The 12444-nt window shown below is 33.2% G+C and overlaps 1 protein-coding gene across 1 annotated transcript in view; it reads left to right on the top strand.

The window, feature by feature from the left end:
• Heatr5a (HEAT repeat containing 5A) overlaps positions 1-12444 on the top strand; it is a 104278-nt gene that overhangs the window by 65643 nt on the left and 26191 nt on the right. Inside the window, 6 exon segments of the mRNA XM_047538632.1 lie at positions 361-423; positions 426-529; positions 6177-6315; positions 7313-7492; positions 10451-10690; positions 12149-12330. Coding sequence (XP_047394588.1) covers positions 361-423; positions 426-529; positions 6177-6315; positions 7313-7492; positions 10451-10690; positions 12149-12330 — 908 coding nt within the window.

Here is a 12444-nt window from a genome sequence, read left to right as displayed (position 1 = left end):
GGAGATGTGACTCAGTGGTTGAGTGCCCCTGAATTCAATCCCTGGTTCCCCCCCGCCAAAAAAAAAAAAAATCAGGGGAGAGAATAACCAAGGTAATCTAAAAATTTGTTGCCTAGATTGTCCCTGCTTTGTGTGTATGTATGCATGTGCACAGGTATTGTGTACCCAGGGCCTTGTGCATGCCATGTGCCCTTAACTCTTAGTTATACCCCCAGTTCCTTCCCCACTTCTGCTGTAGAAATTTTACTTCACAGATCCTTAAATTTAAAATTGGAAATAAATTTTTTAAAACCTAGTAATTCATTTAAAGAGTAGTGATTTTATAGGCCAATTATAAAAGCCTCTGGTTTTTTATTTTAGGTAACGGTACTTCAGTTTCTGCCTTAAGGACTTCTTGTCTATTGGGTTGTGCAGTAATGCAAGATAACCAGACTGCCTAGTTCAAGCTCAGGCCATCTCTTGTCTTCAGCAACTTCATATGTTTGCTCCACGGCATGTCAACTTGTCTAGCCTGGTTAGCTGCCTCTGTGTGAGTATAAAATCATAAATGAGCCCTTAGTTCCTTTTATTTGAAAATTAGATTTACTCTGGTTTGATTATTTTCCACACTGTGTTCAGAATTAGATGTTATATATATATAACTATTTTATTTCAGTCTTATTTTGAGGGAGACATTGTTCACACATTTGCCTCTTAGATCTCTTTCTTGTGGATTCATTTTTCTCCCATTAATACTGAACTTAAGATTTGGAATATTTGTTCATTAATCAATAAACATATATTGGATGCTTATAATGTCTCAGGTAATACACAAATGCCTGTAGAACATGCAAATATTTATGTGGTCCCTTTTTTTTCTTTGTCCTCTAAATTACTGCATAAAAGTTCTTTCCATCTTAGATGGAGAAATAGTACTTTTCTCAATATTATAGCAATATGTGCATCAGAATCTGAGTTCTAATAATGTATCTAACATGTAGAAAGATGAAGGCAATCAACTAGAAGTTCTGATGAAGTGATTCATAAGCATCATTGGTACTTAGGATTTTCTTGAGCCTAACCAATTTCTACCTGGACTTGCCTCAAAAATTGAGTTGCATTTCAGCTTATAACTTGACACCTTGGCTTTTCAACTTTTTCTGCCTGTGCAATGTTACAGCGTACTCCCATTAGTAACATGGCAGTTGAGAAGCATTACTACAGACTGTCCTTTGTTTTTATCATTTTTATTTTTTGGGACCAGGGATTGACCACAGGGCAATTAACCACTGAGCAATATCCCAGTACTTTTTATTTATTTATTTATTTATTTATTTATTTTAATTTTGAGACAGAGTCTTGCTAAGTTGCTGAGGCTAACTTCAAAATTTCAATCCTCCTGCCTCAAGCCTCCTGAGTCCCTGGGATTACCAGTGTGCACCACTGCACCCGGCTATTTTTTTATTTTTATTTTGAGATAGGGTCTCATTGAGTTGCTGAGACTGGCCCTGAACTTGTGAACCTTGTACCTCAGCTTCCCAAGTTAGCTGGGATCACAGACATGCACCATTGCACCAGGTTTCTACTTTTGTACGGTGGAATTTGTATCATTAAATCCAGTCTTAACCTGTATACAGTGGCACTCTATAATCCCAGTGACTCAGGAGGCTGAGGCAGGAGGATCAAAAGTTCAAGGCAAGCCTGAGCAACTTGTGAACCCTATCTCAAAATAAAATAAAAGGGCTGAAAATGTAACTCAATGGTAGACAGATACTGGGTTCAATTCCCAGTGCAAAAAAAAAAAAAAACTTAGTAAGAAGATGGTAATCAAATAACTTACCGAAGGTGAAAAAACATAGGTCATGGTAGCCAATTCTAAGTCCAGGCTTCCTTTTTCTGGACTCTTCATTGCTTTACTATTTTAAATTTCCTTTCTTGTAGATTTCATAGCTAGGTCATATCTCTTATCATTTCCTAACTTTGTAACTATAGGAAAGTCCCATAACCTCCTCTAGCTTAAATTTTTTTTTAATATGGAATATTTCCAACATCTTTTTTTAATAACTATTTATTTACTTATTTCTGCACAGTGCTGAGAATCAAACCCAGTGCCTCACATGTGCTAAGCAAGTGCTGTACCACAGAGCCACAACCCTAACCCTAGCCTAAATTCTTATTCTGTTAACATGTGGATTATATAAAATGCTCCTTCTGTCTTGACATATGTCTTAAACATATATTGTATTAATTATTAACACATCGTCATACTGAACTTAAAAAAGAAGACCTGACTTGCTTTAGTTTTGGGTCAATTATGTATTAGGGAAAATAGCATTTACAGAAAAATGATTTTACTTTTAACATTTAGGACTTTCCTCTTGGAATATCACTTTTCATATTTGAAGAATCAAATTATTATTGAAAATGTTTCTACTAGGGACTAAGGGTTTGGTTTAGTGGGATAGCATTTGCCTAGCATGCATGTTCAATCCCCAACACCACCAAAAAAAAAAAAAAAAAAAAAAAAATTAAGAAAATGTTTAGTCCTTTGCAAGTTGATCTGATGTTTACTTTCCATCTAAATTTAGTGATACTGTCATTTTTTTTGTTACTGAATTATAGTAGAAAATACTCGGTAACAACCTTCTAAAATTTCTCCTTTATTTGAGCATGAATTCACTTATTGATTAATGTTTATTAAGAAATGAAGAGTGGGACTGGGGATATAGCTCAGTTGATAGAGTGCTTGCCTCGCATGCACAAGGCCCTGGGTTCAATCCCCAGCACCAAAAAAAAGAAAGAAAGAAAGGAAAAAAAAGAAAAAGAAAAAGAAATGAAGAGTAAGAGTTCCACTAATTCATGATAAGATCCAATCAAATACATTAGCTTTTTTCATTTCCCAGACCAAAAAAAAAAAAAAAAAGGTTACATATAAAGAATAATAGACTATTATGTTGTGAGATTTTTGAGCATTGAGCAATTGAGAAAATCTGCAGCAAAACAGTTACAAATCTTATTCATGTTACTCATAGTATTGAAGCTGTAAAGTGGTATTTTTGCTTACATAGAAATCATATTCGAAGTGGGGCAGGGTATGTATGAGAACTCTACTTTACATTCAGTGTCTCTGTGAATCTAAAACTTCTTTTAAAAAAATCTATTCAAAAAGAAAAAAGAAATCATATTCAAAAATTACTATTACTTGGGCTGTGGAGATAGCTCAGCTGGTAGAGTGCTTGCCTTGGAAGCACAAGGCCCTGAGTTCGATCCCCAGTACCGCAAAAAAAAAAAAAAAAAAAAAAAAATTAATATCACTATAGTCAATTTTGCGTCTTGATATTTTGGTTTGTAATTTATTCTAAATTAATTAGGTTGAATTTATTGTATTTTCAAGTTCTCTGGAGTAAGGAAATTGCATTTCATCATTAGACAAGACTCATGTAAAGTTTTTCTTCTAACTGCATGCTATTTAACGTCCATTCTCAACTTGGCCTTAGCTACACTAGCAATTCTGAGTACTCTCAGTTTTAAAACTTGGCTTCCAACAGTAAAAACTATCTATAATTAACTTATGATGAGGTAAACCATTAACTTTGTCTGTTCCTGGACACCTGTTCATGTGAACACAGTCCAGATGACTCCTCTCACAGACATGTATACTTAATCTGTTTTTAATACTGAAGCTTATTGAATTCCAAAAGAAAGCCTGATTTTTCAAATGTACAACTTAAAATTATTGTGTATTTTTATTTTTACATCCAAAATTCTTGATTGACTATTTTCACAGTCTTAACTCATACTTTATAATCTCTGAAATTAAAGTATTTGTGCCACATTTTTAAATTGAAGCTAAGCCAATTAAATGATCACTCTTATCAACATTTATAATTTAATGCTTAGCTGACTGTTGTCAAAGTCATCCTAGTGTTTATCTTTTGGTTTTGTCATGACTGGTCTGTCATTTGTTTTTGTGCAGGAGATCTTGTTGGATAATTCTGTGTTGGTAGGTCCCTGACCCTTGATTCCTAACTTTTTTTGAGATTTGCAGTGCTATTTGTGTCATTTTGGTTGTAGATGTTTTTGTTTTCCTTTGCATCCCTATGTTTAAGCTAACCCTTAATGCATAGTCCTGTATGTATAGCATGTTACCTGGTGTTTATTTAATTCCAATATAAACAAATCCTTCCTAACCTTCTCCAGCTGGTGCACCCACTTCTTATACTGAATTTTGCATCTTTTTGATTTAATATATTTATCAAAAAGGAATCGTAGTTACATTTTACTTAACTTCTGTGTTTTGCCTGCTTTGTTTGCCTATTCCTCCCAATTTAAATGCTGGAGAATGACATGGAGATACTAAGCCTTCCATTTTGCTTTGTGTGACAGTCTTCAATCTTTTTTCTACCAAACAGAGTGCTTCTAAGCATGCTTTTTAGAAGACTGTTTGACCAACCTGAATAAATGCTGCACCTGCCTTGTGTTATATGCTTGTAAAACTTCAATTAAAATAACTAATAGATTTATTTAAAATTGTCTTGCAGAGTGTGTTTTGTTGTTGTTGAATATAGGAGTAATCTGGGCATGAGTAAACGTGATCTTTTATCTTTTTACATTTTAACTTCTTTCTTATCTTCTGTACTAGTTTTAAACAACAGAAGTTCCTAAACATGGCTGGAATGATATTACCTTGAGACTTCTGTGAATGACATTGCTCTCTCCATTTTTGAGTTTATGATATGGCTTGGGGGTAATATAGACCATTTACTAAACAGTTCCCTCCCACATGTTTCATTCATGATACATTAACTAACTTTTTCTGGTTTCTGGCTTATGACAAAATTTAATATTGCATTCCTCGTGCGTGTGATTTCTTCTTATACATTGAAAACTAGCTGCTACCTTCTCTCTCTCTCTCTCTCTCTCTCTCTCTCTCTCTCTCTCTCTCTCTCTCTTTCTGTCTCTTGAATTTAGCCTCTGCTGTTTACAACAAGCTCTCCTACTTTAGTCCTGTTTTTTCTGCATATGCCAAGTCACCATAAGATCACTGCTGGAATTATGCCATTATTTCTCAGATTTTGCTTTGGAAATCACTGTAAGATACATACTGGCCTAGGTGTGTAGCTCAGGTGGTAGAGTGTATCTAGCATGTGCAAGACCCTAGATTCAATTTCCAGTACAAAAAAAAAAAAAAGCTATAGATTACACCAAACTTATTTTACTTTCTGAGTTAGAACAAAATAAATTTTAAATCTCTAGACTTTATTTCACTTGTGAAATCATAGAGAATTTGCATCCAGAAATCTCTGACTTATAGTTGGTCATTTAAGGTATATCACTAAGCTTATGATTCGCCATAAGTAAATACATCCTATTGAGATTTACATTGTAGCCCTAAAATATATACATATATGTATATAAGTATGCATATATGTGTACATATAAGTATATATACATGTAATTTGCTGTTCTGTATTTTTGGTGAATGTTTTCTGAGTAAAACTTCTGCCTTTATTTGAAAATGCATTTACTTACTCTTTATGTCTTCTAAATAATATAACTACAAAATAACTTGTTAGAGACTACATTAGTAATAACTAACATTTATTGAGCATTACCATTTATCAGGTTCCATGGTAATCACTTTGCATGTTACTTTGTGTTAATTTCACAACAGCCCTATGAGATGGGAGAGTGTTATAAATAAAGAAAAGTAAGACACAGAGAGGTTAAATAACTTGCCCAAGGTCACACATCTAGTAAGTGGTGGATCTAGGAGTCAAACAGTTTGACTGTAGACCCTCCAATTTAACCAATATGCTGTATTGCTCAATTTGTATACATTTCTTAGAGAATCTTAACACATTATAATAGAATTGCATGAGCACAAATGTATAAATCCTTTAAATTGTTTCTTAAATCTCTCAAAACTATTCTCATTCAAATAAATTCTCTGTCTTCTAACACTAATTGAGAGGCTTTTGCTTGGATTTATTTATGAATAGTGCATAATCTAGTGTGTGCATTATTCCTTAAACTGTTTCTAAGGTACATGATCATAAATATATACTAAAATAGTTTCAAGAAGTTTCTGTATGTTTAATAAATTGTGATCAGGAAGAAGTCCGGTGAATATCTGTTGGTTTACTGAATGCCACCAAGAACTGTAGCTCTTTCATTCTCCAAATGATATTTTTCAGGTGAATCTCTGTAGTCCCTACTTATTACTGAGAAGAGCAGTTCTGGCTTGTTTACGTCAGCTTGTACAGAGAGAAGCATCTGAAGTTTCAGAACATGCTGTTAAGCTTGCTAAGGATAGCAGAGAAAAGTTGACTCCAGGTAATTCTTTTTATCAACATATGTCCAGCTTAAATGATTGTTTTAACCTTGAATTTTCTTTATATACATGAGTCTTTTAAACAGAAATTTAAAATTGCTACATAGTATGTTTTAAACCTACTGCAAGAAAGAATTACTAGTGTTGGGGTTGTGGCTCAATGGTAGAGCACTTGCCTGGCACATGTGAGGCACTGGGTTCCATCCTTAGCACCACATAAAAATAAATAAATAAAGGTATTGCGTCCTTTGTTTATTTATTTTAGACTCCTAATCTGAAACACTCCTATCATCTCCTTCTGATCTTTAAAAGATAATTACACTTTTAAAACAGTCTGTCATAATATTTAGAATCTAAATTATTTCATAAATTGTAGATGAATTAAATATTCAAAAGAATATATATTTTTGGCATTTTCAGAATTATAGGCAGTAGATGATAGCTCACGGTTTGTATTTCTTCTTAGAGATGATTTGTTACTTTGCAGTAAGAATATTGTAAAGTGATTTATGTTAGTTAATAGTTCATAATATCTTAGCTGTAGTAATTAATTTTCCTACAGTGATTGTTTTTTATTTGCCTATACACTCATGTTAAAAAATTCAGAACCTTTATACCAAGATGAGGAAAGTCATTGATTATTTTATTGATTTGAAATTAACTTTAGAGAAAAAAGTAATAATACCAACAGACATTGGGTGAAATTTGTGTGCTGTGTTGAACTTCAATTAGATGATATTTACCCAGTTTTAAAAGAAAAATTAATAACTCTTACTGAAGACTTACTCAGACATTACATTAAAAATATCTGTGCAGGTTCATAAATAATCTCAAAATTCAATTGTGAACCAAACTCAATCTCAGTAGACTAAGGCACAATATTTAGTTCTTTAAAATATTTTTATGTATGTAATATTTGATAACCATTGAATGTGTGTACTTCTCATATGGCAGTTTTGTTTTCTGTATTACTTAGATCATCGGTTTTCTTCTTGTCAGATGCTAACATCAGAGAAGTGGGCCTTGAGGGGGCCTTATTGGCCTTACTAGACAAAGAGACAGATCAGAGATTGTGCCATGATATCAAAGAGACTTTAAATCACATGCTAACATCTATGGCAGTGGAAAAACTCTCTCTTTGGTTAAAACTTTGTAAAGAAGTACTTGCTGCATCAGCTGGTAAGTACTGGTAATTGCCTGTTGAAATGATAAAATTGAAAATAAACACTATAGAAAATTATTTCCCACTGACCTTTCATCAATCTTACCTATTTGAATTACAGTTGTCTAGGCATTTCTTTCTTAAACTGAAGATTCTGCTTGTAATGGTTTTTAATTCTTTGTAATTTGAACAGTACAAATCTTAACACTTAAGGCAGCTTTTTTTCTATTTTTATTGTCTAAGATAACATTCCTGTATCAAACAAATTAAAAAGTGGGGTCATTACTTATACTATAAAAGGCATAACTTATATTGGATCCATTATTTTTTTTCATACATGTAATAAATATTTGAGGGATTGCAGCAAATCAATATAATAGAAAGCAAACAAATCAATTCCTCCACATTTAGTAATGTTAATTTAAAATATTAGGAAATGTTAGGGGCTGGGGCTGTAGCTCAGTGGCAGAGTGCTTACCTATAATGTGTGCAGCCCTAGGTTCAATCTTTAGCACCATATAAAAAAGGAAAACAAGTAGAATAAAGGCATGCTGTCCATCTACAACCATAAAAAAATATTATTCCCCTAATGTGTTTGCTAATACAATTATAAGAATGTGTACTTGAGTCTTTTTTTTTTTTTTTTTTGTGGTGCTGGGGATTGAACCCAGGGCCTTGTGCTTGTGAGGCAAGCACTCTACCAGCTGAGCTATATCCCTAGCCCCCTGAGTCTTTGAAGTGTGCATACTTAAAGAGAGAAATACATGGAAGAAGAAAAAAGAAACCAATTCTGTTCCAGGAACCGTACATGTTTTATCTAGTTTAATCATTTAACCATCCTATGAATAGGCAGTGTTCCATTTTGCAGAAGAGAAAAACTTGGAGATGTAAGTATCTTACCCAAAGATACAAATTCAAACCTAAGCTCACATCACTTTAAAATCCATGAATTTTCCATTGGATTTCATTAGGTCTCAATTTAGTTATACAAATGTTATAATTTAACGTGGCTCTGATCTCTGAATTATGTAAAAAGGTGCCATAAGATTTCTGGAATTTTTTTGTGTTCTCTTCAATCTTCCATCTCTTCCAGTGATTTTATACCTGCTCTTTGAACCATAGGCTCTACAAGTTTTCCTGCTCTCTTCTATTCTCACTACTTAAGAATTTGCATGGACTTCTTTAGAAAAAAATGTATATGTGCATATATAGACTGACCACATTTTTTTGGTGTCTCACCTCCCTGAACTTGCCAGCTCAATTTTATTTTCCCATTACCTCTTTATCCTCTGTAGTTTGGTGCCATCTCTTCTTATTAGGAAAACACCTTTGAGTCTGTTTATTTCTTAGTCATAAGATAACTTGGCCATAATTTGATTAGTGACATCTTTACTATCATAACACCAAAAAATATTGACATGTAATGATAGTTTAAGAAAACAGGGGCTGGGGATATAGCTCAGTTAGTAGAGTACTTGCCTCCCAAGCACAAGGCCCTGGGTTCAATTCCCAGCACCGCAAAAAAACAAAACAAACAAAAACAGGTGGGGGCTGAGGTTGTGGCTCAGTGGAAGAACACTTACCTAGCATGTGTAAGTCATAAAATAAAGGTTCATTGACAACTAAAAAATATCTTTAAAAAGAAAAGCAAAGCAGGATGGTTTGTTTGATAGCATTAGTTCCATTTTAAGTTGAGTTTAACAGTAAATAAACAATACTTTAACCATACTAAAGTATGACAGCAGAGGGTCTCTAGTAACAAAACTACTTTCAGACATGTTTAGTATATTCAAGAATCTCATTAAGTCCATTCAAAGACCCAGGGTTAAAACAGCATCTAAAAAATACTTTGCAGTTCACCCTACTCATACTCCCTACTAAAAAATAATTTGTGCTTCATTAAGTTTAACCATCTGTATGCTTAGAATTGATAATTGCTGTAGTATCTACTGTTGTAATTGTTTTTTACTTCAAGTATATTTTAACAACTTCATTCTTTTGACCTGGAACAGCTCTCATAGCATTTCCTTTAGACAACATTGTTATCTACAGTTATTAGACATAGTTATTTGATGTTGTTATAAAGGTATATGTTTGCCAGGCATGGTGACACACACCTGTAATACCAGCGATTTGGGAGACTGAGGCAGGAGATTGACAAGCTCAAGGCCAGCCTCAACAATTTAGCAAAACCTATCACAAAATAAAAAATAAAGGATTGGAAATGTAGCTCAGTGGTAAAGTACCCCTTGGTTCAATCCAGTACCAAATAATTTTTTTAAAGTGTTTTTTTTTTGTTTTGTTTTGTTTTGTTTTTTGTTTTGTGGTACTGGGGATTGAACCCAGGGCCTTGTGCTTCCAGGGCAAGCACTCTACCAACTGAGCTATATCTCCAGCCCTAAAGTGTATTCTTAATAGTAATTCTAGTCTGCATTTGAATTCATTTTTTGTGTTCTCTTAAAAATATACCTTCAATACATACACAGTGGAATATTATTAGCTATCAAGAAAAGCTATCAAGAATATTATTAGCTATCAAGAATATTATTAGCTATCAAGAAAAATGAAATTATGGTATTTGCCAGTAATTGGATGGAACTGGAAACTATCATGCTAAGTAAAATAAACCAATTCCCCCCAAAAAAAAAAAAAAAAAAAAAAAAATAGTCTCCCTGATAAGTGGATGCTAAGGAGGCGGGGGATACAAAGGGAAATGAGGGAAGAGATGAATGTTGGGAACAGGAAAGACAATAGAATAAATCGAACATTACTTTCCTATGTTTATATATGAATACATGATCAGTGTAACTCCACATTGTGTACAACCACAAGAATGGGAAGTTATAACTCCATGTATGTATAATATGTCAAAATACATTCTGCTGTCATGTATAACTAAAAAGAACAAATAAAAAAGTTAATATATATACACCTTCCAATTGATTGTAATTCTGTGTATTTTCCCTTGATAAAAGATTTTGCAACTATAACTTGTGTGGATACAATGCAAGAGGAAGAAGGACATAAACTTGATGATGCCTCAGTCCTGACCACCAGAAGTGATGAAAAACCCCATCGTTTTACCAATCCTCGATGGGCTACTAGAGTCTTTGCTGTTGAATGTGTTTGTAGGATAATTAACCAGTGTGAGAATGCAAACAGTGCACATTTTGATATTGCTTTAGCACAAGAAATGAAAAAGAGGGATTCAAGAAGTAAGTGGCATACCAAGAGATGTAAATAGAAATGCTGCCTGCTTATGGTTTTAATATTTATTTTAATAATAAAACCAAAAGATTATTTTTATCCTTCCAAGTCAGTTATGATGTTTGATTATAGTATTTATGTAAACTACAGGTTAGTACCTTTTTTAATGTTTAAATACATTTTTATTGATAAGCTTCTTGAATTTGTATTCACTTTTGATTGATGGGCATGTTCAGTGAGTTAAGTTTATAGAGAATGATCATGTTCTTGGGAAGTAATGTGTGCGTTAGCTAGTTCCCAAAACGAATTTTCTGAATTGTAACTTTTAACAATTTTTGCTTATAGATTATTTCAGTGTCATGAATATTACCTAAAATATTTGAACCTATCTCAGTGTAAAGTAAGCCTAATTGCAAGGCCATTTGGACTTTGTTCAATTTTATTTTTACCTATATATTTGTATGTGTTCATGGTTTCATGTTACATTTTTAAAATTCATGTAAGGACATAATTATTCAAAGTCAAAGTATACCTTTATGAGTAACCTAGTCATATTCTTTATCAGACAAAAGAAATAAAAAGCAAAATGTTACTGTCACCCCTTGAGTATGAATTAGACATCTCTGATTTAATTATTTTTAAGCGATCATCTTTTGAGACTCTTACTTGGAATAAGCACTATGCAAGATACTTATCAGTGAAGAATTAGGATGTCATAGATATTTACTCATTCTTGTGCTCCCAAACAAAATATTAGTGAGGTCTTGGGGATATGACTCAGTGGTAAAATGTTTATGTAGCATGAGAAAGGCCCTGAGTTCAATCCCTAGCACCACAAAAATAAATAAAAGTAATAGAATGGAATAGTAGTTGGCACTTATGACCATATGTTAGTTCTCCAATGTGAGCTATAACTTTGTCCTTTGAATTAGTCCGGGACATGTTCTGGGTAAAGGTTAGCTATTTTCAGAAATATTATTGGAATCTTCCTGCCTCAACCTCCCAAGTCACTGGGATTACAGGCATGCACTGCCATGCCCGGTCACACAGCTTTTTCTAAGGCAACATTTAGGCTCTTAGCTTCAATTTGATGTAAAAAGAATAAATTACTGTCTAATTCATCAAAGCCCAAGGTCTCCTAAATACCAACTAATGCACTTTTATCAGAAGGTCTGAACAAAATATCTACTGAGACTATTAGCGCTCTTTTAAAGGATGCTAATTCCACTTTTTTTTTTTAATAACTATTTAATTTTTTGGTTTGAAGTAGTTTCGTGTGTATGCATTTGAGTATATTGAATTCAACTTTAAAGTCTCTATTTGTTATACAATAAAACAAAATAGTAAATCATATCAGAACTACCTAAAAAGTCTAGCCTATGAATTTAAGGAGAAATTATCACTTACCATAAATCTTAGTTTTAGTATATTCTATTTCCTAATAAGGCATTTTTTTAATCTTGTAGATGACTTTTTGGTGTTACATCTTGCTGACTTAATTCGCATGGCTTTTATGGCTGCCACAGATCACAGTGATCAACTCCGTCTTTCTGGCCTTGAAACACTTTTAGTTGTTATTCGGCGATTTGCAACTATTCCAGAACCAGAGTTTCCAGGTCATGTGATTCTGGAGCAGTATCAAGCCAATGTAAGCATTTTCTCTTAGAAAAATTTTTTTATTAAAAACACCAATAATATGTCTACAAAACTACTTGGCACTTCAACTTTTAAGTCAAGTGAGGATATTTCTCTTCTAACATGT

The sequence above is a fragment of the Sciurus carolinensis genome, chromosome 2 (genome assembly GCF_902686445.1).
Source record: "Sciurus carolinensis chromosome 2, mSciCar1.2, whole genome shotgun sequence".
In the NCBI taxonomy this organism is placed as follows: Eukaryota; Metazoa; Chordata; class Mammalia; order Rodentia; family Sciuridae; genus Sciurus; species Sciurus carolinensis.
This window is presented reverse-complemented; position numbering and strand designations above follow the sequence as displayed.